A 23353-nucleotide genomic window follows, 5' to 3' on the forward strand; every position below is an offset into this window, starting at 1 on the left:
ATATTTATACTTCTGGCTCACCCATTATTTTCAGCTCGTTCCCAGTAGTTCATTGTTGTTCCTTCAACAAAGAACACTAATAGAATGTGACAATTTTTATAATAGTGCATTGGAATGTTGTTTAAAATTATATTTTCTTTCTGAATAATGACAGGATAAAAAATGGTTTTAGGCCCCTTTTTATAGAAAATTATTTTTAAAGTTTCTTTTTATTGCTCCAGAAAATCTTCTGAAGACTGAAATTTGTGAAAGCAACTTACAAATGTTTGAGGCAATTTACAATTTACAGGTAAAATTATTTGTAATTTCTTGATTAATATTTTTTTTTTTTTGCTAAGAGGAAGGTTATAATATGTACCTATATTTCTACTGGGGATCTGTGTTACATACTAATTATGTATTTTTTTTTACATAAGACATTTTAAAGAGCAATCTAAGATCTCACCCATTTATGCTTGTTCCCCTTTTACTCCGCATTCTCTTCCCTGCCACCCAGCACTCAGTTTATTCTATTATACCTCTCCTCTTCTGCAGAATGACATTAAGTGAAACATATAGTGATGTATTTAGTGCAATAGTGATTGTCTATTGTAATAAAAACGTAATTTGATTATTTACTGCAAAATTACCTTTTAAAGATTACTTTAGTACAACAGCAACAATAGTTTACAATTATTTCTAGTGTAGTATGCTTTTAAGTGTTACATCTTTAACCCAGTAGAATTATATATAGTTAGCAGATTTTGATATCTTTTAGTACAGCAGTGCCATCTTTTTAGTGATACGTTTTGGTTTTACAGTAATAAATTCTTCAAATGCTCAGCAGCCATAGTGATGTTTTTAAGTCTAATAGGTGATATTTAGTGAAACTGCATACATAATAATACTCTCTTGTTCAGCATTGCTAATTATGAGTCTCTCTCCTCTCCCTTTTCCATGGGAATAACATCAAAGGTTAAAGGGGCAAGTAAACACCTTGAGATTTGCATATAAAATGTTTAGTTATGCTTAATGAAACTTTGTAGTGTATATTCATCATTTATTTAGCCCCCTTTTCATGTAGAATATAGCAATTGCTAATTCTCAGAACTTGAAATGCATCTTGCTGACATTGCAAGGCTACTCCTGCTACATATCTTTCCCTGATTGTCTTTAGCAAATAAAGAATTGTATACTAACTTTATGACTGGGCCACGCCTTGTTGTCTCTGGACTAAAGCCCAGATTAGCTCCTCAAAATAAGGCAAATGGTTAGTGGAGTTTGTTTTTTTGAAACACTATAATTTATGCTTAAATCATAAATTAATTTATTTCATGGCTGTGAGATTCCACAATCCATTAATCCTGGTAATTATACTCCTGGCCCCTAGGAGGTGGCAAAAATTCCAAAACTCCCTTTAAACCCCTCCCACCATACTGGAAACTAGCCTGACGTATAGTCAAACTAGAGAAGAAGAATGTAGGCAAAGAAAATAAGGGCAATAAAAAGGAGCATAGATAAGAGAGGTTTATAATCAAACTGCCACCAGAAAAAAAAAGCAATCACAATAGAAAAAAATTGTGTGGGGGCTTATACTATTCCAAATACATTGGATGATTAGTTTTTTTGTTAGGAATAAAAAAATGTATAAATAGCAAATGGCCAGATACAGCTGCCTAAAGGACTTACCTAACAAAGCTGCTTCAGAAGAAGCAAAATCATCAAAATAATAGTAGAGTTTAGTAAAAATGTGCATCATTCTTAAAGGTCCATGACGTAGCAACTGATCTACTAGAATGGGCAATTATTTATTTAGAAAAATTCGCCCAACTCCAAGTAAGTGTTATCAAAAAAACTTTAACCAAGAGGCTAACTAAACACACTAACCATCTGACCCTTTCTGGAACCAGAAATAATAATAAACAAGCTAAAGATTGTCAAAACTCTGACTACATCCAAATAATGGAGACGCTTCTCCTTAGAATACTTTGGATTTGTAAAAAAAGAGAGAACAACAATCTACAATTGATGTAAACAGAATAAAATACCTTGGACAATAAGTCAAAATTTAGTTCTCTATTAGGAATCTCACAACAAAGAGCAGACAAATGAGAAACTCTTTTATCAGAAGAAATAGGTGAAAGAAACAAAACCTTCCAGGGCAAAAGCTGAATATCCAAAACATACATCGGTTCAAAAAGGAGGAACCTACAAAACTCTAAATACCAAATAAGATTCTGTGGAGGTGAAATTGGTTAATCACAATCTTAAACATGACTTAAACCTGGATAAATAACTGAATATTTAGAAATCTTGTAAAAGCACTAGCGGACAAATCCTTATCCAAATCACCCTGAAAAAATGGAAGATTTCTAGGAATTCTAAAAGAGTGCCAACTGAACCCATGTTCCACACACCAGGAAATAAAAAACTTTCCAAACCTTGTGATTAATCTTAATTGTTACATGTTACGGGTCTGAACCAAAATAAAATAATCGGAAAAACCTCTGTCTTAAAACTAAGCATTCCATCTCCAAGCCATCAAGTTTAGAGATTTTAAATCCTCATGAAAAAACTGTCCAATACAGAATATCATATCGCAAAGGAAGAAACCACGAAGAACTGGATATCTGCACCCGATCTGTAAACTAAGTCCTTCAAGGCTAAGCTGGAGCATTCAGGATTACTGATGATACTTCCTTCTTGATCCTAGTTATAACCCTTGGTAACAGAACCAGAGGTGAGAAAATGTAAGCCAGACAAAACAACCAAGGAGATACTAGAGCATCCTCAAATTCCGCCTGAGGATCCCTGGACCTCGCAAAATATCTGGGGAGCTCTTTGTTTAAACAAGAAGCCATCAGATCTACTTCTGTAAGATCCCATAGGTCTACAATCTGAATGAAGAGTTCCAGATGAAGAGACCGTTCCGCTGAGTGAAGGCGTTGACAATTTTAGAAAGTCTGCATCCCAAGTAAAAATAAAATAAATGGTAGACTCAAGTTCTGATTAGAGACTAACTCATGATCATCTGAAAAAACTTCTATCATTATCAGAGGATAAATCAGAAGAAGCAGAACTTGGAATGTTCAGCTTAACAGGAATAGATTTACTTAAATTAGAAAATTAGAGACCCTCTTCTTACACTAACTTGGAGTGGTCATGGCAGGTTTTAGGAGTGTTAATCTATAGAGAACCAGATGAGCGCTAACCAGATGACAGGCTGATCACACAGACATGCCCATAATACATATGGCTCAATTTATCAAGCCCTTTCTCCTCCCTATGACTGCAGGTTCTCACAAGAGACCCTGCAGTCACGATTTATCAAGCAACGGTCATGTGCACTGTTAAATTCCAGCAGCGGACTGCTGCCTGACAGAGGAGAGCTGGGGCAGATAGGGGCGAATATTTACACCCCTGTCTGCCCTTGCTTGATAAATCGAGCCTTAAGTACGGAATAACTTTTAATCGACAGGCAGAGTCTATGGACCAGTCCCTGTGACACCTGTTTTAGTCCTGTTACTATTTCCCATATGTGTTCTTGTGGCACTATCCATACTCCATCAACATACCATTGTCCAGATTGTAGCTCTCTGAGGGGAAACTGGGCCTCAAATCGATCTGAGAAGCCTTCTCACAAACATCTGAATCACCATCCTTCAGCTTCCACCTGTTAAGGCAAAGACAAGACTAGTTTCCTGTAAGGTGGGAAGGGTTTTAAGGGCTCTGGGAGTTTTAGGATCTTTGCCTCTTCCTAGTGGTCAGGACTATAATTCCCAGGAATATTGGATTGTGAACTCTCACCACCTTTATTAAGAAACAATTGCAGTAAAAAGGATGTTAATTTGTTTTAAAAAAATAAGACTTGGCTGAAATGTTATTCTTTATTGCACAACATAAATGTCTTTAAGTTAGGTGTTTACTGTTCCTTTAACATCCCTATCCTATATAATAAAAGCTAATGGCAACAGGATATTAAAGCGCCTATGAGGCTGTACATAATAAACCGTATTTAATATAATAGTGAATGAAAAGAGATATCTATATATTAATAACACGCTTGACTAACTAAAATATAATGAAGTACAATAAACATCAGTTAATATAAAACAACTAGTAAAAATAAGGTTGAACTCTGTTTGCCCTATACGGCCAGTCAGACCAATTTTAAAAATCCCCCAATAGGGGCAAACGAAAAGAGGACAAACACTAGGTGCACCTAGAATAAGTCACAAAGTTGTATAATGGTAGTCCAAATAGGTGACTGTGTGTATTCCAATGTGTCAAATATAAATGGAAATTGATGTCAATTCTGATGATCTTAGCCTGGTATGGTGCATTGAGGATCGTAATCCAGTTAGTCCAGTTTTAAATAGTAAATCCCAATGTGTCGTATTGAAAAATGCACGCAAGGGATGCTAAAATTATATAGAAAAATATATCAAAATTAAAAATTAATAGAACATGAAAAATAAACATAAAAACATTATAAAGGGGCCAAAAAAATCAGTGTAAAATAGGGAAAAATCTAAAAGCTCTCCAAATGTAGAAAAAAATTGAAAAAATGTGAATAATAGTAGGTGTCCAGATGTTGATGTATGCAATCCTTCTAGTGAAAATATATAGATTCCGGCAGGAGATCTGTAAAAACATATAACAAATAGTGCAATACCGCTAGAGAACAAAGTTAAAGATTTAGATTCGGCTTACCAATGTGTCAACGCGTTTCAGCCCTTGAATGGGGCCTTTCTCAAGACTAGATTGGTTCATTATTGGTGGCCTTATATATATTGTAAATGAATCATAATTGTTTTTGCAGGCACTGTTAGTGTGAGGAAATATTTATTTTATTGATGGCTCAGTGAGGATCCGTTTTTAGTAACAGATTATGTACTTTTTTTGATTTTGTGATGTCAGAGTTTTTTTTGGTGCTTTTTTCACTTCCTGTAAGAGTGAGGTGCCCATATTTCAGATGGCTCTGCTGTTTAGAAGGCTTCTTGCTGTTTTTGCTTCTCTGGAAATCCGGATTATAAACGGGATCGTTTTGTTCCTCAGTTTACTGCGGGTTGCAGGACAGGTAGGGCACCTCAGTAATTCTGCTGAAGTGTAGAGTGTTGCCTAGGGTATGTTTTTTGATTTGGTGATTTTAAAGGGAACATTTATTTAAGAATGTTTGTTTTTTTGGTTCTGTATTATATCCTTTGTTAAAAGATTTAAAAAAAAGTGTTTTTTTTTTTGTTTTGTTTTTTTTTAAATTTGCTTCTTTTTGTATTATGGATCAGGAGGCTGTGCAGGATGTTACCTGTAGATTATGTTTTGTTGCCCAGGTGGAACCCCCAGTATCTTTTTGTTCATGTATTGAAAGAACTTTAGCTTATAGAAATAGACTTTTTGACCCTGAGCCATCATTAGCTAAGGCGGATGCTGTTCAGGAGCCTCCTGTTTCAGATGTGCCGCAGCTTTCTCCTCAAGCGTCCCAATCCTATTCATCTGCACATACAGTGCCCTGCGTTTCCTCTCATGCTCCGTCTGAAGTTTTTTTGCAAGATATTGCTGCCCAGGTATCTTCTTCGGTATCTGAGGCGCTGTCTGCTTTTCCCATGCTGCAGGGAAAACGCAAAAGGATATTTAAAGAAACAGTAAGTAAGGTTTCTGATCCTGAAGTGGCTAATCTAAGTATTTCCTCTAAGAAGTCTGAGGATGAAGATTCTTCGGGTGCATCTGAGGGTGACATTTCGGAATCAGGCATTATAATTCCTTCTACTGATGCTGAAGTTGTGTGGAAGGCTTGCTCATTTAAGAATTGGTTTAAACATTTATTTTTTCTGTACCTTTGATTTTGCAAATGCTATTAATTGTACAGATTGGTTTGATCTTCATGTCTCCAAGGATGTTGCTCTTAAGGCACTGCCACAGCTTTCTCCTTTTATGTCCCAGACATATAGGACATTACATGCAGTGCACTGTGGTTCCTCTCAATCTCCTGGAGGAGTGTATTTGCTTACAGAAGTTGCAAGCTCAGGTATCTTCTGCGGTATCTGTGGCTTGGTCTGTTTTCCTTTACTTCAGGGAAAAGGCAAGAGGACATTTTCAGTCTCAGATAAGAGGGTTTCTGCTCCACAGGTTTGTCTTCTTCCAAGTTAATGAGGATTCGCCTGTAGTTTCTGAGGCTGAAATCTCAGATCTGGACAGTTTAATTCCTTCATCTGTTACTGAAGTGGTATCCTTCAGTTTGCTTCAAAGCATCTTATATTGTCAGGAGGTCTTGGCTGACTGGATGACACCGATCCCTATCGTTGTCTTTCCTTTGAATTTTTGTGAACTTTATCAGTTCTATATTTTTCTTTCCTCTCTGGAAGGGTTCTAGACGTCCTGTGAGACGTTCACAGGATTGTTATAGAGAATCTGGGGATATTTCTCCCTGTCTCATGTCCTTTTTAGGATTTCCTGTCGCTATCGCTCTTGAAATGCACTGTGTCTTTAGTAGAAGGGAACTTTCTACTTTTAATCAGAGAACTTAGATTTCTGCGGAGATAATCTAGTTTTCTTCCTGACATAGGTAAGAAACTGGAGGTTTAATTGTTCATTTAGAGCAATGTCTTGTTCTTATTAGACTTGCTGTACTAGCCGCCGGGCATTGTGGCTGAAATCTATGGCCAGCTGAGAAGCCTACCTGTGGTTTAGTGGTACAGCCTAGGCTTTATAGTTCTGCAGTTGCAGATTCAATTATTTGTTTCCTCCAAATACACGCTTCTAGTGTCTCCTCTTAAGGATGAGACTTTGTTTGGGTCATGCCTTTTCAATTCCAATCTAAGTCTTCCTCCCAGGGGTAGATTTCTCTGCAATCCAAGTTGGATGAGAGGCATTCCTTGAACTGGATTCAGAGTCTTCATCTCTGGGAGTGACAGTTCTAGTCCCAGTTTGGGAATGGGATATAGGTATTTACCTCCTATATTTCAGATTCTCTCCTTCAAAGTAGTATCCTTTCTCCTTTGGTTGTAGTGGGCCTGTTCATAACAAACTTAGTGCAGGCTTGAAACGTTGTGTGTGTCATTGGGACCCTATATGAAAGAATAAAGGTCTTTTAATGAAGCTGGTGGCTGGAGTCTTTTGAAATTTGTGGATATTAAAGAGACTTGGCAAATCTGTTACTCCGTGCCCCACTGAAAAAGGTACAGGTGTGCTGTTTCCACTACTTGGATATCACCATAACGAACTTAGACCTGAGAGATTTATTGTTTCCTTAATCGGAATCTTCTCTAGTTTTCTTAGTTTGCGCCATCCCAGTCAGACCTTTAGGTCTTGGGATATTGCAAGTGTGTTTTTCTGGACAATATATAGTTCAGGTATCATCCTGACTTCGAGCTAACTCTCTTTTAAGAGATCTTGTCCAATCTTCTTTTCCGGGGATGGGAAATGAATCTGGAGAAGAGTTCCCTTGTTCTATCCACAAGGGTAATTTATTTGGGACTGCCGCCACAGTACCCTGAATGCACCCAATTTCGTTTGATCTCAGAAGTTACGCAGGGTCAGGTCTGGTCAGTACCTGGATGGGAGACCGCCTGGGAACACCAGGTGCAGTATGCTTGGACTTTTATTTGATTCTTTATGTAGGAGATATCTTTCAGAGGTCAGAAAATCAGGGATTTATTCCTTTTCCCCACTCTACAGCCTTCTGTCCAGCCAACAGTAAGCTCTAGTGGCCGGTGGATAGCTTAGCCATCTTGCAACCAGGAGGTTAGGAGTTTGGATTTAGCTGCAGTTGATATTTCTTTCCTTTTATGTGACCCTGTGTATGGAGGGAATTGGTCTGATGGTATTACATGGACATTCCTTTTGCTATTTTCCTTGACATGGAGAACTTTTGGATCTGTCTTAAAGGATAGTCTTAGATCAGATGACAAGAGACTTTCTTCCGTAGTATTTTTTCAGGAGTATCTATCTCCAGGCTCGTGCTTCTTTAGATATACAGTACCTGGGTGATGTGAACACGGATGCCAACCTGCTGGGCTGGTAAGCTGTCTGGGTCTTTAAGAATTATGGACTCGGAAGTGCTCTCCTCTTTAAACATCTTGGAGTTGAGAGCAATTTGCAATGCTCTGATGACTTGACCTCAGTCGTCCCTAGCTTGGTTCCAGTCTGACAATATCACCTTTAGGGTTTATATCAACCATTAGGGAGGAACTAGGGGTTCCTTAGCCATGTAGGAGGTGACTTGGATTGTTCAGTGGGAGGAAGCTCACATTTGCTGTTGGTCATCCACTTTCCAGGGGTGGACAATTGGGAGTCGGACTTCTAAACAAACTGATAATTCATCCCGGGGAGTGAGCATTTCCATCCGGAAGTGTTTTCTAGGTAGACCCTCACATGGGGGGGTTTCAGGAGTTGGCTTTTGTGGGCGTTTCGACAGAACGCCAAGCTTCAAAGGTACGGTTTATGGTCATGTGATCCGCAGACCGTCCTGATAGATGTTCTGATGTTTTTCTTGGATTTCAGTCTTGCATACCTTTTTCCTCTGTTTGTTCTCCACGTGTCATTACTCATATTTTCAGATGAGAGCAGCAGTGATTTTATTAGCCCCTGCGTGCCTCGCAGGATCTGGTATGCAGACCTAGTGGAAATGTTGTCTCTCCACCTTGGAGACTACCTCTGAGTAAAGACTTCTGATTCTTGGTCTTTTCCTTCATCTAAATCTCTGAAGCTGTGTGCTTGAAGATTGGATGCTTAGTTTTGTCTAAGCGGGGGGGTTTTACTGAATTTTTTATCCTTTCTCCAGGGTGGTCTGGAGAAGGGTTTGTCAGTCAGTACTCTGAAGGGTCAGTTTTCTGCATTGTTTTTTTTTTGCTACATAAGCATCTGGTGGACCTGCCAGATGTGCAATCTTTTTGTCAGACACTGGTCTACCTCAGGCCTGTGTTTAAGTCGGTTGCTCCCCCTTAGGGTTTTGCCCTTGTTCTTAAAGTTTTGCAGTAGGCTCTGTTTGAGCCTTTACTTTCCATAGATATTAAGTTGTTATTTTGGAAGGTTTTGTTTCTCATTGCTATATTTTCTGCTTGGAGAGTCTCGGAGCTCTCAGTTTTGCAGTGTGATTCGTCTTATCGTCTTATTTCCGACCTTATTGAAACATGCGAATTAGCATGCATCACAGAATCATGGTTAGATGAAAATGCAGGGCCTATTCTAGAGGCAGCTATTCCAGACAATTACACAGTGTTCCACTGCCCGAGACAAGATCGCAAGGGAGGCAGAGTTAAGATCTGTGCAAAATCATCCTTAAATCCCAGACCAATATCAGTCTACAAAACCCAATCTTTTGAATGTGTAGCTGCCAGCCTCTCAATAGAGAGAGGATTCTGAATACTGCTAATATACAGACCCCCAGGAGATGGGAAGAGATTTCTTCAGGAACTCCCAGACCTTTTGGCTGGCTTAATCCTTGAACACCCCAGATGGCTTATATTAGGAGACTTCAACACTTGGATTGACAACACCCTATCCCTGCTTGGGCAGGATCTCCTCAGCTTGATGAGTACACTCGGCTTTACACAAATCGTCACCACTCCCACCCACAGAAAAGGTCATACACTTGATCTAGTGTTTCAGTCTGGACTAGAAGTGTCACCAGTAACTGTAAACCCAGTTACCTGGTCAGACCACCACTCCATTCACTTCTCCATTGTATCACAATCAACCAGACTCCAGCCTCAGATCCTTGTCAAACACCGCTCATTAAAAGGGGTGACACCACTGAATGTAGCTTCACATATGGATCTAAGTGAACTAATTGGCACCTGCGAAGACCCCAGCCCTTTAGTCCGACTCTACAACAAAACCATGAGAGACACCCTAGAAAGCATTGCACCATCTCGCATACGCACTGTCCAAACCCACAACAATGCACCGTGGTTTGATAGCTCCATCAGAGAAATGAAAAGAGCAGGACGTAAGCTCGAGAGAAAGTGGCGCAGAACACATGATCCAGAGGATAAAGCCGCTCTTACCAAACATCTAAATAAATATCAATCCAAGATAACTCAGAAGAAATCTTCATTTTTATCACGCAAAATTGCACTCTCCCACAATAGACCCAGGCAACTGTTTCGCACAGTAGAAAGGCTCTGCAAACCAGCATGCATTCTTAGCCCCACCAACTTTTCTCAGGATAAATGTGAAGCATTTGCGAACTTCTTCAGAGACAAGATTTCCTCAATCCGAACCGCTATCACAGCAGGCCAAACAGTTACACACCAGAACCACTACAATGGAATGCCAGATTGCCCCAGTTTATGGTCCACTTTTACAAATGTGGATATAAAAGAAGTTAAAAACACCATACAAAAGTTGCACCCTTCTACGTGTGACTTAGACCCTGCTCCAACTCAGTTCATATCTGGATGCATTGAAACACTCGCCCCAGTCCTCACAAATATAGTGCAGTGTTCACTAAAAACAGGAGACTTTCCAGATCCTCTAAAAGAAGCTGTGGTAAAACCACTCCTAAAGAAACCTTTATTAGACCCAGACTGCATGACTAATTACAGACCAGTATCCAACCTCCCATTGCTGGGGAAAATAATTGAAAAAAGTAGTGGCAACTCAACTGGAAGCCCATCTATCACGCCTAAACATATTCGATCCTTTCCAGTCAGGTTTCAGATGCCGCCACAGCACTGAAACAGCGCTAGTCTGAGTGCTATATGATCTCCTCATGGCAAGAGACAAAGGTGATTACTCCATCCTAATCCTTGGATCTCTCAGCTGCATTTGACACAATTGACCATAGGATTCTAATAGAGCGCCTGCAGTACATCTGTGGTCTAGGAGGCACAGTCCTTAACTGGTTTAAATCTTTCCTCTCTGGTAGATCACAGAGAGTAATATCAGGATCAAGCTCATCAGCACCAACAGAACTGGCCTGCAGAGTTCCACAAGGATCTATCCTGTGTCCCATGCTATTCACAATTTACTTACTACCACTGAGGGACATCATTAACCGACATGGCCTAAGGTATCATTGTTACGCTGATGACACACAACTCTACTTCTCCTTTGCTCCAGATACTACAGACCCAGCATGCCGCATAAACAGTTGCTTAACAGACCTCATAGAATGGATGAATGCTAGCTGTCTCAAAGTGAACCCGGACAAAACAGAGTTACTCTTGATGAGGGGACCCCAGGCATCAAAAATATCCCATGATCACCCAACTGGCCTGGATCTTGGAGGCTCTGAACTCGTTAGTTCAGCAAAGGTACGATACCTCGGAGTGCTGATTGACGCTGGACTATCTTTTTAACAGCAGATTTCCTCTGTAATAAAATCTGCCTACTTTCATCTGAAAAACATAGCCAGGATACAACACTTAATTCCACCAGATGATATGCCAACATTAATCCATGCATTTGTATCCTCTAGGCTAGATTACTGCAATGCACTTTACTTGGGCCTCCCAAAAAAAAAAAAAAAAAAAAAAAAAAAAAAAAGGATCTCCATCGCCTTCAGACAGTACAAAACGCAGCAGCCAGACTATTGACCAATTAAACTCGCTCCTGTCACATAACACCTGTTCTCCACTCCCTGCATTGGCTTCCAATTAAATGGCGGACATATTTTAAAATTGGCCTGCTGACCTTCAAAGCCTTAAACAACCAAGGCCCACAGTACCTGAAAGAGCTCCTGACACACTACATCCCATCCCGTTCACTTAGGTCAGCCAACACATCCCTCCTCTCAGTGCCAGGAATAAGGACAGACGCAGGCTCCAGAGCATTCTGCCACGCTGCCCTAACTTTCTGGAACTCTTTACCGTGTGCAATCAGAGAGGTACCGTCCTTACAGACTTTTAAAAAAAAGCTAAAGACCCACCTCTTCCATCAGGCATTCAGTCCGCTTATCTGACCCTCAGAAATTCCTAACTTTTATGTCTTATGTTGGTATATTTGTAAAGTGCTTTGAGTCTCACAGGGAGAAAAGCGCTATATAAATTGCAAATTATTCTTAAATTATTATTATTATCATGCAGTTAAGGTGGTTATTCGTACTAGTTAGGTTTTCTTCCTAAGTGGTTTCGGATAGATATATTAATCAGAAAATTGTTGTTCCTTCTCTGTGTCTTTATCTTTCTTCTCATAAGGAACATTTGTTGCACAACTTTTATGTTGTGCATGCTTTTATTTTCTATCTACAGGTGACTAAGGATTGTCGCCAGTTTGTTGTTTGTTTCTCTGGGAAACATAAAGGTCAGAGACCTTCAGCTACTTCTCTTTCTCTTTGGTTGAGTAGTATAATGCGTTTGGTTTATGAGACTGCTGGACAGCAGCCTCCTGAGAGAATTTCAGCTCATTTCACTAGGGCTGTCCCTTCTTCTTGGGCTTTCAAGAAGGAAGTTTCTGTAGAACAGATTTGCAAGGCTGCAACGTGGTCCTCTCTGCATACTTTTCCAAATTTGATAATTTTGTCTCAGCTGAGGCTTCTTTTGGGAGAAAGGTTCTTCATGCAGGGGTGCCTTCTGTTTAGGTTACCTGTCTTGTCCCTCCCTAATCATCTGTGTCCTCTAGCTTGGGTATTCGTTCCCACTAGTAATTGATGATTCCGTGGACTCACCATATCTTAGGAAAGAAAACATAATTTATGCTTACCTGATAAATTTATATCCGAATATGGTGAGTCCACGGCCCACCCTTTATTTTAAGACAGTTATTTTTAACTAAAACCTCAGGCACCTCTACACCTTTGTGTTATCTTCTTTTTCCATTTTCCCTTCGGCTGAATGACTGGAGGTTATGGGTAAGAGAAGTGACATTTATAGCAGCTTTGCTGTGGTGCTCTTTGCCTCCTCCTACTGGCCAGGAGTGATATTCCCACTAGTAATTGATGATTCTGTGGACTCACCATATCCGGAAATAAATACATTTATCAGGTAAGAATAAATTGTTTTTTGTTCACTTTTCTTGTTCCCAGAAAGGGCAGAAAACTTCTGCCATTTCTTTGCCTTCTGCGTTGAAACTTCTGATTCATAAGGCTTTCTTGGAGGCAGGTCAGCATCCACCTTAACGGATTACTTTTTATTCTACTATATAATTTGCCTCTTCTTGGGCTTCAGTTGATCAAATTTGCAAGACAGATACTTGGTCTTCTTTGCATAATTTTTCTTCCCTTTTTATTTCTACCATTTCTTCTGTTAAGTGTGATCAGTCCACGGGTCATCATTACTTCTGGGATATTACTCCTCCCCAACAGGAAGTGCAAGAGGATTCACCCAGCAGAGCTGCATATAGCTCCTCCCCTCTACGTCACTCCCAGTCATTCTCTTGCACCCAACGACTAGATAGGATGTGTGAGAGGACTATGGTGATTATACTTAGTTTTATATCTTCAATCAAAAGTTTGTTATTTTAAAATAGCACCGGAGTGTGTTATTACCTCTCTGGCAGAGTTTGAAGAAGAATCTACCAGAGTTTTTGCTATGATTTTAGCCGGAGTAGTTAAGATCATATTGCTGTTTCTCGGCCATCTGAGGAGAGGTAAACTTCAGATCAGGGGACAGCGGGCAGATGAATCTGCATAGAGGTATGTAGCAGCTTTTATTTTCTGACAATGGAATTGATGAGAAAATCCTGCCATACCGATATAATGTCATGTATGTATACTTTACAATAAGAGAAAAGAAAAGCGTAGGCACCAGAAGGTTTTTCAAAAATGCAAATGTCCTTTATTAGGTGATAAAATGCAATGCAACAACGGATGTTAGGAAAAGCATAAACCTCAGGGCTTAGGTGGAGAAGTGGTCACCCACGTACCCCATTGCTGACATGTTTCGGCTTAAGCCGTAATCATAGCTAAAGGGTAAGAGTTATGCCTGCCTTATAAAAGAACAGTTCACCTGTGATAGGTTAAAAACAAAATTGTCACGTGGTTGATACACACCTCCACCTGTAAGTCAATCTGTAAATTTACACTGCCCTGTGTGGAAGTTAACTCTTTATTTTCCACTTAAACACATGAGGATAGTTTATTTGTTTTCATAATGACCAAAGAGCCTACATTAAAATGGTTCAATATATATCTTGTTATTATGTACTACTTTATGTGAAAACATAGCTAGTTTAACATAAGTCATATATATCCGCTTGCTTACTTAGCATTTTGTGCAGTTGTACCATTACAAAAATTGGTGGCTCTATATGAAAACAATCATTACCTATCTATCATGTATTAAAAATATCTAAATTGAGGATATCGAACGATAATCCACATAAGGGAAAGGCTGAAAAAATGGTAATAACAATAACATTTACCCAAATAATAATAATAAAACCCTTTATAAAATGAACTTGAGGACTGACTTAGTCTAAGTGAAATATTTATGATAACTGTATGCTATAATGTTTATAGTTCACCCTTTGTAACTATATAAACTTCATCCAATATAACATATAGTATTAATCCTGTATATATATGGGGACACAGGCTAACACCAGAAATTAATAAGGTCATATTCAGAATTCAGCCCTTTGGGCATTCTGGTGTGCAGCCTGTGCATCCAAAACACCTCCCTTTTAAGAAGCAAGGTGTCCCTGTCACCTCCCCTGTTGTTTGTACCAACAACCTCAATGATCGTCCATGATAATGTCCCTGGATCTTTATTGTGTTTAACCTTGAAGTGGTTCACCAGGGGGGTGGTGAGTATACCCCTTTTGATGTCATTAATATGTTCCCTTATCCTAGTCCTTACTTGTCTAGACGTTTGTCCTGTATATTGAATGTCACAGATGTCACAGTTAAGAAGATATACTGCATAAGTTGACCTACAATTAAAGAGCGCTCTATGTGCAAATGTCTCACCAGAGTAAGAGCTTCTAAATATATTACCCAATTTGGCATGACTACATGCTATGCAGTTTCTAAAGCTGCACCTATAGACCCCTTTGTAGCTAAGCCAAGAGGATGTATTTGTCTCACCCGTTTTCAATTGTGTAGGTGCCACATAGTTTCCTATGGTTTTGCCTCTCTTGAAGGCAAATCTCAACTTCTGTGCTGCAATATGTGTTAGATCATCATCTGACTTTAAAAGGGACATGTGTCTACGTATGATATTGCATATTTGGTAATACTGTTTACTGAACTGGGTCACGAATGTAAGTTGCTCAGATTTTGTATTACTTTCTGTGAATTTATCCTTGAGTAGGTTGGCCCTTTCTATGGCCCTTACTTCATCCCGGGCCCTAATAATATCCTGTTCGGGGTACCCCCTCTCGAGGAATTTTTCACACAATTCCATCTCATGTTTGGAATGTTCACTAGTTCTGGTACAGTTCCTTTTTACCCTAGTGAACTGGCCTTTCAGTACTGATTTGAAAACCTGCTTGGGATGGCTGCTCTGTGCGTGTAATAGGGTGTTCCTGGTTATGGGTTTTCTGTAGAGCTCTACCCTTATATAGTTAGTCCCCTCACCAATGAGGGTGACATCTAAAAAATTAATTTTAGAGTGCCCAAATTCATGAGTGAATTGTAGGCTTGCATTATTGACATTGAGATGCCCTACAAACTCTTGTGCTTCATTCTGACTGCCATCCCATATAAACAACAGGTCGTCTATATAACGACGATAATAGACGATATTACCCCTATAAATGTTTATATCTCCAAAGATGTGGCACAGCTCCCACCAACCCATATATAGGTTGGCGTAAGAGGGAGCAAATTTGGCCCCCATGGCTGTGCCACATCTCTGGAGATAAAACACGCGTTCAAATACAAAGAAGTTGTGAGTAAGCAGGAACTCAGTTACTCTGAGAATAAATTTAATAAATGTCTCACTATATCCAGTGGATCTCCTTAGAAAGAAGGATATGGATTCTAGCCCAGAGCTATGTGGGATTGACGAATATAACGATTTTACATCGACTGATAACCATGTGAATTTTTATATGCAGTGAATCCTAAGGTCCCTACCTTCAACATTCTGCCAAAGGTACACAAGTCCTTGGAGAATGTTGAGGGTAGACCCATCATTAGTGGGATTGATTCCATGTTGGAGCCATTATCCAAGTGGCTTGATTCGATCCTTCAACCCCTGGTGGGGGAACTTCTTAGTCACCTTAGAGACACCAAGCAACTATTGAAAGAGATAGAAGTAATTCCTTGGAAGGAGGGCTATGGATGGTTATCAGTCGATGTAAAATCGTTATATTCGTCAATCCCACATAGCTCTGGGCTAGAATCCATATCCTTCTTTCTAAGGAGATCCACTGGATATAGTGAGACATTTATTAAATTTATTCTCAGAGTAACTGAGTTCCTGCTTACTCACAACTTCTTTGTATTTGAACGCGTGTTTTATCTCCAGAGATGTGGCACAGCCATGGGGGCCAAATTTGCTCCCTCTTACGCCAACCTATATATGGGTTGGTGGGAGCTGTGCCACATCTTTGGAGATATAAACATTTATAGGGGTAATATCGTCTATTATCGTCGTTATATAGACGACCTGTTGTTTATATGGGATGGCAGTCAGAATGAAGCACAAGAGTTTGTAGGGCATCTCAATGTCAATAATGCAAGCCTACAATTCACTCATGAATTTGGGCACTCTAAAATTAATTTTTTAGATGTCACCCTCATTGGTGAGGGGACTAACTATATAAGGGTAGAGCTCTACAGAAAACCCATAACCAGGAACACCCTATTACACGCACAGAGCAGCCATCCCAAGCAGGTTTTCAAATCAGTACTGAAAGGCCAGTTCACTAGGGTAAAAAGGAACTGTACCAGAACTAGTGAACATTCCAAACATGAGATGGAATTGTGTGAAAAATTCCTCGAGAGGGGGTACCCCGAACAGGATATTATTAGGGCCCGGGATGAAGTAAGGGCCATAGAAAGGGCCAACCTACTCAAGGATAAATTCACAGAAAGTAATACAAAATCTGAGCAACTTACATTCGTGACCCAGTTCAGTAAACAGTATTACCAAATATGCAATATCATACGTAGACACATGTCCCTTTTAAAGTCAGATGATGATCTAACACATATTGCAGCACAGAAGTTGAGATTTGCCTTCAAGAGAGGCAAAACCATAGGAAACTATGTGGCACCTACACAATTGAAAACGGGTGAGACAAATACATCCTCTTGGCTTAGCTACAAAGGGGTCTATAGGTGCAGCTTTAGAAACTGCATAGCATGTAGTCATGCCAAATTGGGTAATATATTTAGAAGCTCTTACTCTGGTGAGACATTTGCACATAGAGCGCTCTTTAATTGTAGGTCAACTTATGCAGTATATCTTCTTAACTGTGACATCTGTGACATTCAATATACAGGACAAACGTCTAGACAAGTAAGGACTAGGATAAGGGAACATATTAATGACATCAAAAGGGGTATACTCACCACCCCCCTGGTGAACCACTTCAAGGTTAAACACAATAAAGATCCAGGGACATTATCATGGACGATCATTGAGGTTGTTGGTACAAACAACAGGGGAGGTGACAGGGACACCTTGCTTCTTAAAAGGGAGGTGTTTTGGATGCACAGGCTGCACACCAGAATGCCCAAAGGGCTGAATTCTGAATATGACCTTATTAATTTCTGGTGTTAGCCTGTGTCCCCATATATATACAGGATTAATACTATATGTTATATTGGATGAAGTTTATATAGTTACAAAGGGTGAACTATAAACATTATAGCATACAGTTATCATAAATATTTCACTTAGACTAAGTCAGTCCTCAAGTTCATTTTATAAAGGGTTTTTTTTTTTTATTATTATTATTTGGGTAAATGTTATTGTTATTACCATTTTTTCAGCCTTTCCCTTATGTGGATTATCGTTCGATATCCTCAATTTAGATATTTTTAATACATGATAGATAGGTAATGATTGTTTTCATATAGAGCCACCAATTTTTGTAATGGTACAACTGCACAAAATGCTAAGTAAGCAAGCGGATATATATGACTTATGTTAAACTAGCTATGTTTTCACATAAAGTAGTACATAATAACAAGATATATATTGAACCATTTTAATGTAGGCTCTTTGGTCATTATGAAAACAAATAAACTATCCTCATGTGTTTAAGTGGAAAATAAAGAGTTAACTTCCACACAGGGCAGTGTAAATTTACAGATTGACTTACAGGTGGAGGTGTGTATCAACCACGTGACAATTTTGTTTTTAACCTATCACAGGTGAACTGTTCTTTTATAAGGCAGGCATAACTCTTACCCTTTAGCTATGATTACGGCTTAAGCCGAAACATGTCAGCAATGGGGTACGTGGGTGACCACTTCTCCACCTAAGCCCTGAGGTTTATGCTTTTCCTAACATCCGTTGTTGCATTGCATTTTATCACCTAATAAAGGACATTTGCATTTTTGAAAAACCTTCTGGTGCCTACGCTTTTCTTTTCTCTTATTGATACCATTTGGATATGGTTGAGGCACGGAAGGTGATTTGGCAGTAGAACATTCTCCCCACAAGGTGCCATAAGAATTTGGAATCTTTTCGTGAAGCTGTGGACTCTCCCCGGTTCTGTTTAGTTCACCGGCTCCACATCGTGACGTCACGTCTTCCCCGGATCAGCCGCTCAGACGCTGACACGCTGTAGGGATCCACACGGCTGCTCGACCTCCAGGATACTGTTGATCGCACAGATACCTTCGCGAGAGGATCCGGAGCAGGATATCAGAGGTGGGTCCCCAGAATCAGCCTTTGTCAGTAGCGTGCATACCGGAGGTTTATACTACAGACCACACGGAGCTCGTTTATGGGGGAGAGAGTTTTCAAGGCACCTATGCATACATGTGGGACTGACGTGAGTTTAATATAATATAGTAACATTACCCAGCATTGTGACACAGGTGCTGCATTGACTTTCTTTGATGTATACTTTACACTTCAGTATTCTGGGGAATGGTACTTCACTAGAATTACACTGTAAGAATTACATAAAGCTGTTTAATAACTAGAATTTATGTTTAACGTTTTTGCTGGAATGTAAAATCGTTTTCATTTGCTGAGGTACTGAGTGAATAAATGTTTGGGCACTATTTTTCCACTTGGCAGTTGCTTAATCTTTTTTCTGACAGTTTCTGTTCTCTCTCACTGCTGTGTGTGAGGGGGAGGGGCCGTTTTTTGGCGCTTTTGCTACGCATCAAATATTTCAGTCAGCAGCTCATTGTATTTCCTGCATGATCCGGTTCATCTCTACAGAGCTCAGGGGTCTTCAAAACTTATTTTGAGGGAGGTAATTTCTCTCAGCAGAGCTGTGAGAATTATAGTTGACTGAGATAAAAAACGTTTATTCTGTAATTTGTTTCCTGCTTTCAGAATTTGTTATCTTTGCTAATGGGATTAAACCTTTGCTAAAGTTGTGTTGTTTACACTATAACTGTTTTCAATTTATTAATTTTCAACTGTCATAGATCTTCTGTGCTTCTTAAAGGCACAGTACGTTTTTAATATTATTCTAATTGAATTGTATTCCAAGTTGCAAGTTTATTTGCTAGTGTGTTAAACATGTCTTATTCAGAGGATGATACCTGTGTCATTTGTTGCAATGCCAAAGTGGAGCCCAATAGAAATTTATGTACTAACTGTATTGATGCTACTTTAAATAAAAGTCAATCTGTACAAATTGAACAAATTTCACCAAACAACGAGGGGAGAGTTATGCCGACTAACTCGCCTCACGTGTCAGTACCTACATCTCCCGATCGGGAGGTGCGTGATATTGTAGCGCCGAGTACATCTGGGCGGCCATTACAAATCACATTACAGGATATGGCTACTGTTATGACTGAAGTTTTGGCTAAATTACCAGAACTAAGAGGTAAGCGTGATCACTCTGGGGTGAGAACAGAGTGCGCTGATAATATTAGGGCCATGTCAGACACTGCGTCACAGGTGGCAGAACATGAGGACGGAGAACTTCATTCTGTGGGTGACGGTTCTGATCCAAACAGACTGGATTCAGATATTTCAAATTTTAAATTTAAACTGGAAAACCTCCGTGTATTACTAGGGGAGGTGTTAGCGGCTCTGAATGATTGTAACACAGTTGCAATACCAGAGAAAATGTGTAGGTTGGATAAATATTTTGCGGTACCGGCGAGTACTGAGGTTTTTCCTATACCTAAGAGACTTACTGAAATTGTTACTAAGGAGTGGGATAGACCCGGTGTGCCGTTCTCACCCCCTCCGATATTTCGAAAAATGTTTCCAATAGACGCCACCACACGGGACTTATGGCAGACGGTCCCTAAGGTGGAGGGAGCAGTTTCTACTTTAGCTAAGCGTACCACTATCCCGGTGGAGGATAGCTGTGCTTTTTCAGATCCAATGGATAAAAAATTAGAGGGTTACCTTAAGAAAATGTTTGTTCAACAAGGTTTTATATTGCAACCCCTTGCATGCATTGCGCCGATCACGGCTGCAGCGGCATTCTGGATTGAGTCTCTGGAAGAGAACATTAGTTCAGCTACTCTGGACGACATTACGGACAGGCTTAGAGTCCTTAAACTAGCTAATTCATTCATTTCGGAGGCCGTAGTACATCTTACTAAACTTACGGCGAAGAATTCAGGATTCGCCATTCAGGCACGCAGGGCGCTGTGGCTAAAATCCTGGTCAGCTGATGTTACTTCTAAGTCTAAATTGCTTAATATACCTTTCAAAGGGCAGACCTTATTCGGGCCCGGGTTGAAAGAGATTATCGCTGACATTACAGGAGGTAAAGGCCATGCCCTGCCTCAGGACAAAGCCAAAGCTAAGGCTAGACAGTCTAATTTTCGTTCCTTTCGTAATTTCAAAGCTGGAGCAGCATCAACTTCCTCTGCACCAAGACAGGAAGGAGCTGTTGCTCGCTACAGACAAGGCTGGAAACCTAACCAGTCCTGGAACAAGGGCAAGCAGACCAGGAAACCTGCTGCTGCCCCTAAAACAGCATGAATTGAGGGCCCCCGATCCGGGATCGGATCTAGTGGGGGGGCAGACTTTCTCTCTTCGCCCAGGCTTGGGCAAGAGATGTCCAGGATCCCTGGGCGCTAGAGATAATATCTCAGGGATACCTTCTGGACTTCAAATACTCTCCTCCAAGAGAGAGATTTCATCTGTCAAGGTTGTCAACAATCCAGACAAAGAAAGAGGCGTTTCTACGCTGCGTACAAGAGCTCTTGTTAATGGGAGTAATCCATCCTGTTCCACGATCGGAACAGGGACAGGGGTTTTACTCAAATCTGTTTGTGGTTCCCAAAAAAGAGGGAACTTTCAGACCAATCCTGGACTTAAAGATCCTAAACAAATTCCTAAGAGTTCCATCGTTCAAGATGGAGACTATTCGGACAATTTTACCTATGATCCAAGAGGGTCAGTACATGACCACTGTAGATTTAAAAGATGCCTACCTTCACATACCGATTCACAAAGATCATTACCGGTACCTAAGGTTTGCCTTCCTAGACAGGCATTACCAGTTTGTGGCTCTTCCATTCGGATTGGCTACAGCTCCAAGAATCTTCACAAAGGTTCTGGGTGCTCTTCTGGTGGTACTAAGACCGCGGGGAATCTCGGTAGCTCCATACCTAGACGACATTCTGCTTCAAGCTTCAAGCTTTCAAACTGCCAAGTCTCATACAGAGTTAGTACTGGCATTTCTAAGGTCACATGGATGGAAGGTGAACGAAAAGAAAAGTTCACTCGTTCCACTCACAAGAGTTCCCTTGCTGGGGACTCATAGATTCTGTAGAAATGAAGATTTACCTGACAGAGGACAGGCTAACAAGACTTCAAAGTGCTTGCCGCACCCTTCATTCCATTCAACACCCGTCAGTGGCTCAATGCATGGAGGTAATCGGCTTAATGGTAGCGGCAATGGACATAGTACCCTTTGCACGCTTACACCTCAGACCACTGCAACTGTGCATGCTAAGTCAGTGGAATGGGGATTACTCAGACTTATCCCCTTCTCTGAATCTGGATCAAGAGACCAGAAATTCTCTTCTATGGTGGCTTTCTCGGCCACATCTGTCCAGGGGGATGCCATTCAGCAGACCAGACTGGACAATTGTAACAACAGACGCCAGCCTTCTAGGTTGGGGTGCCGTCTGGAATTCTCTGAAGGCTCAGGGACAATGGAGTCAGGAGGAGAGTCTCCTGCCAATAAACATTCTGGAATTGAGAGCAGTTCTCAATGCCCTCCTGGCTTGGCCCCAGTTGACAACTCGGGGGTTCATCAGGTTTCAGTCGGACAACATCACGACTGTAGCTTACATCAACCATCAGGGAGGGACAAGAAGCTCCCTAGCTATGATGGAAGTATCAAAGATAATTCGCTGGGCAGAGTCTCACTCTTGCCACCTGTCAGCAATCCACATCCCGGGAGTGGAGAACTGGGAGGCGGATTTCTTAAGTCGTCAGACTTTTCATCCGGGGGAGTGGGAACTCCATCCGGAGGTCTTTGCCCAAATACTTCGACGTTGGGGCAAACCAGAGATAGATCTCATGGCGTCTCGACAGAACGCCAAGCTTCCTCGTTACGGGTCCAGATCCAGGGATCCAGGAGCAGTCCTGATAGATGCCCTGACAGCACCTTGGGACTTCAGGATGGCTTACGTGTTTCCACCCTTCCCGATGCTTCCTCGATTGATTGCCAGAATCAAACAAGAGAGAGCATCAGTGATTCTAATAGCTCCTGCGTGGCCACGCAGGACTTGGTATGCAGACCTGGTGGACATGTCATCCTGTCCACCTTGGTCTCTACCTCTGAAACAGGACCTTCTGATACAGGGTCCCTTCAAACATCAAAATCTAACTTCTCTGAAGCTGACTGCTTGGAAATTGAACGCTTGATTTTATCAAGACGTGGGTTTTCCGAGTCAGTTATTGATACCTTAATACAGGCTAGGAAGCCTGTTACCAGAAAGATTTACCATAAGATATGGCATAAATACCTATATTGGTGTGAATCCAAAGGTTACTCTTGGAGTAAGGTTAGGATTCCTAGGATATTGTCTTTTCTACAAGAAGGTTTAGAAAAGGGTTTATCTGCTAGTTCATTAAAGGGACAGATCTCAGCTCTGTCCATTCTGTTACACAAACGTCTGTCAGAAGTTCCTGACGTCCAGGTTTTTTGTCAGGCTTTGGCCAGGATTAAGCCTGTGTTTAAAACTGTTGCTCCACCATGGAGTTTAAACCTTGTTCTTAATGTTTTACAGGGCGTTCCGTTTGAACCCCTTCATTCCATTGATATAAAGTTGTTATCTTGGAAAGTTCTATTTTTAATGGCTATTTCCTCGGCTCGAAGAGTCTCTGAATTATCAGCCTTACATTGTGATTCTCCTTATTTGATTTTTCAT

The 23353-nt window shown here is 40.5% G+C and overlaps 1 protein-coding gene across 1 annotated transcript in view; it reads left to right on the top strand.

Moving 5' to 3' along the window:
- The window catches only part of KNTC1 (kinetochore associated 1), a 1377837-nt gene that overhangs the window by 629254 nt on the left and 725230 nt on the right, over positions 1 to 23353 (top strand). Inside the window, exon 33 of the mRNA XM_053701768.1 lies at positions 222 to 289. Within this exon, the coding sequence (XP_053557743.1) occupies positions 222 to 289 (68 nt within the window). The remainder of the gene's footprint in view (positions 1 to 221; positions 290 to 23353) is intronic.

This window comes from Bombina bombina, chromosome 2 (assembly GCF_027579735.1).
Source record: "Bombina bombina isolate aBomBom1 chromosome 2, aBomBom1.pri, whole genome shotgun sequence".
Taxonomy (NCBI): Eukaryota; Metazoa; Chordata; class Amphibia; order Anura; family Bombinatoridae; genus Bombina; species Bombina bombina.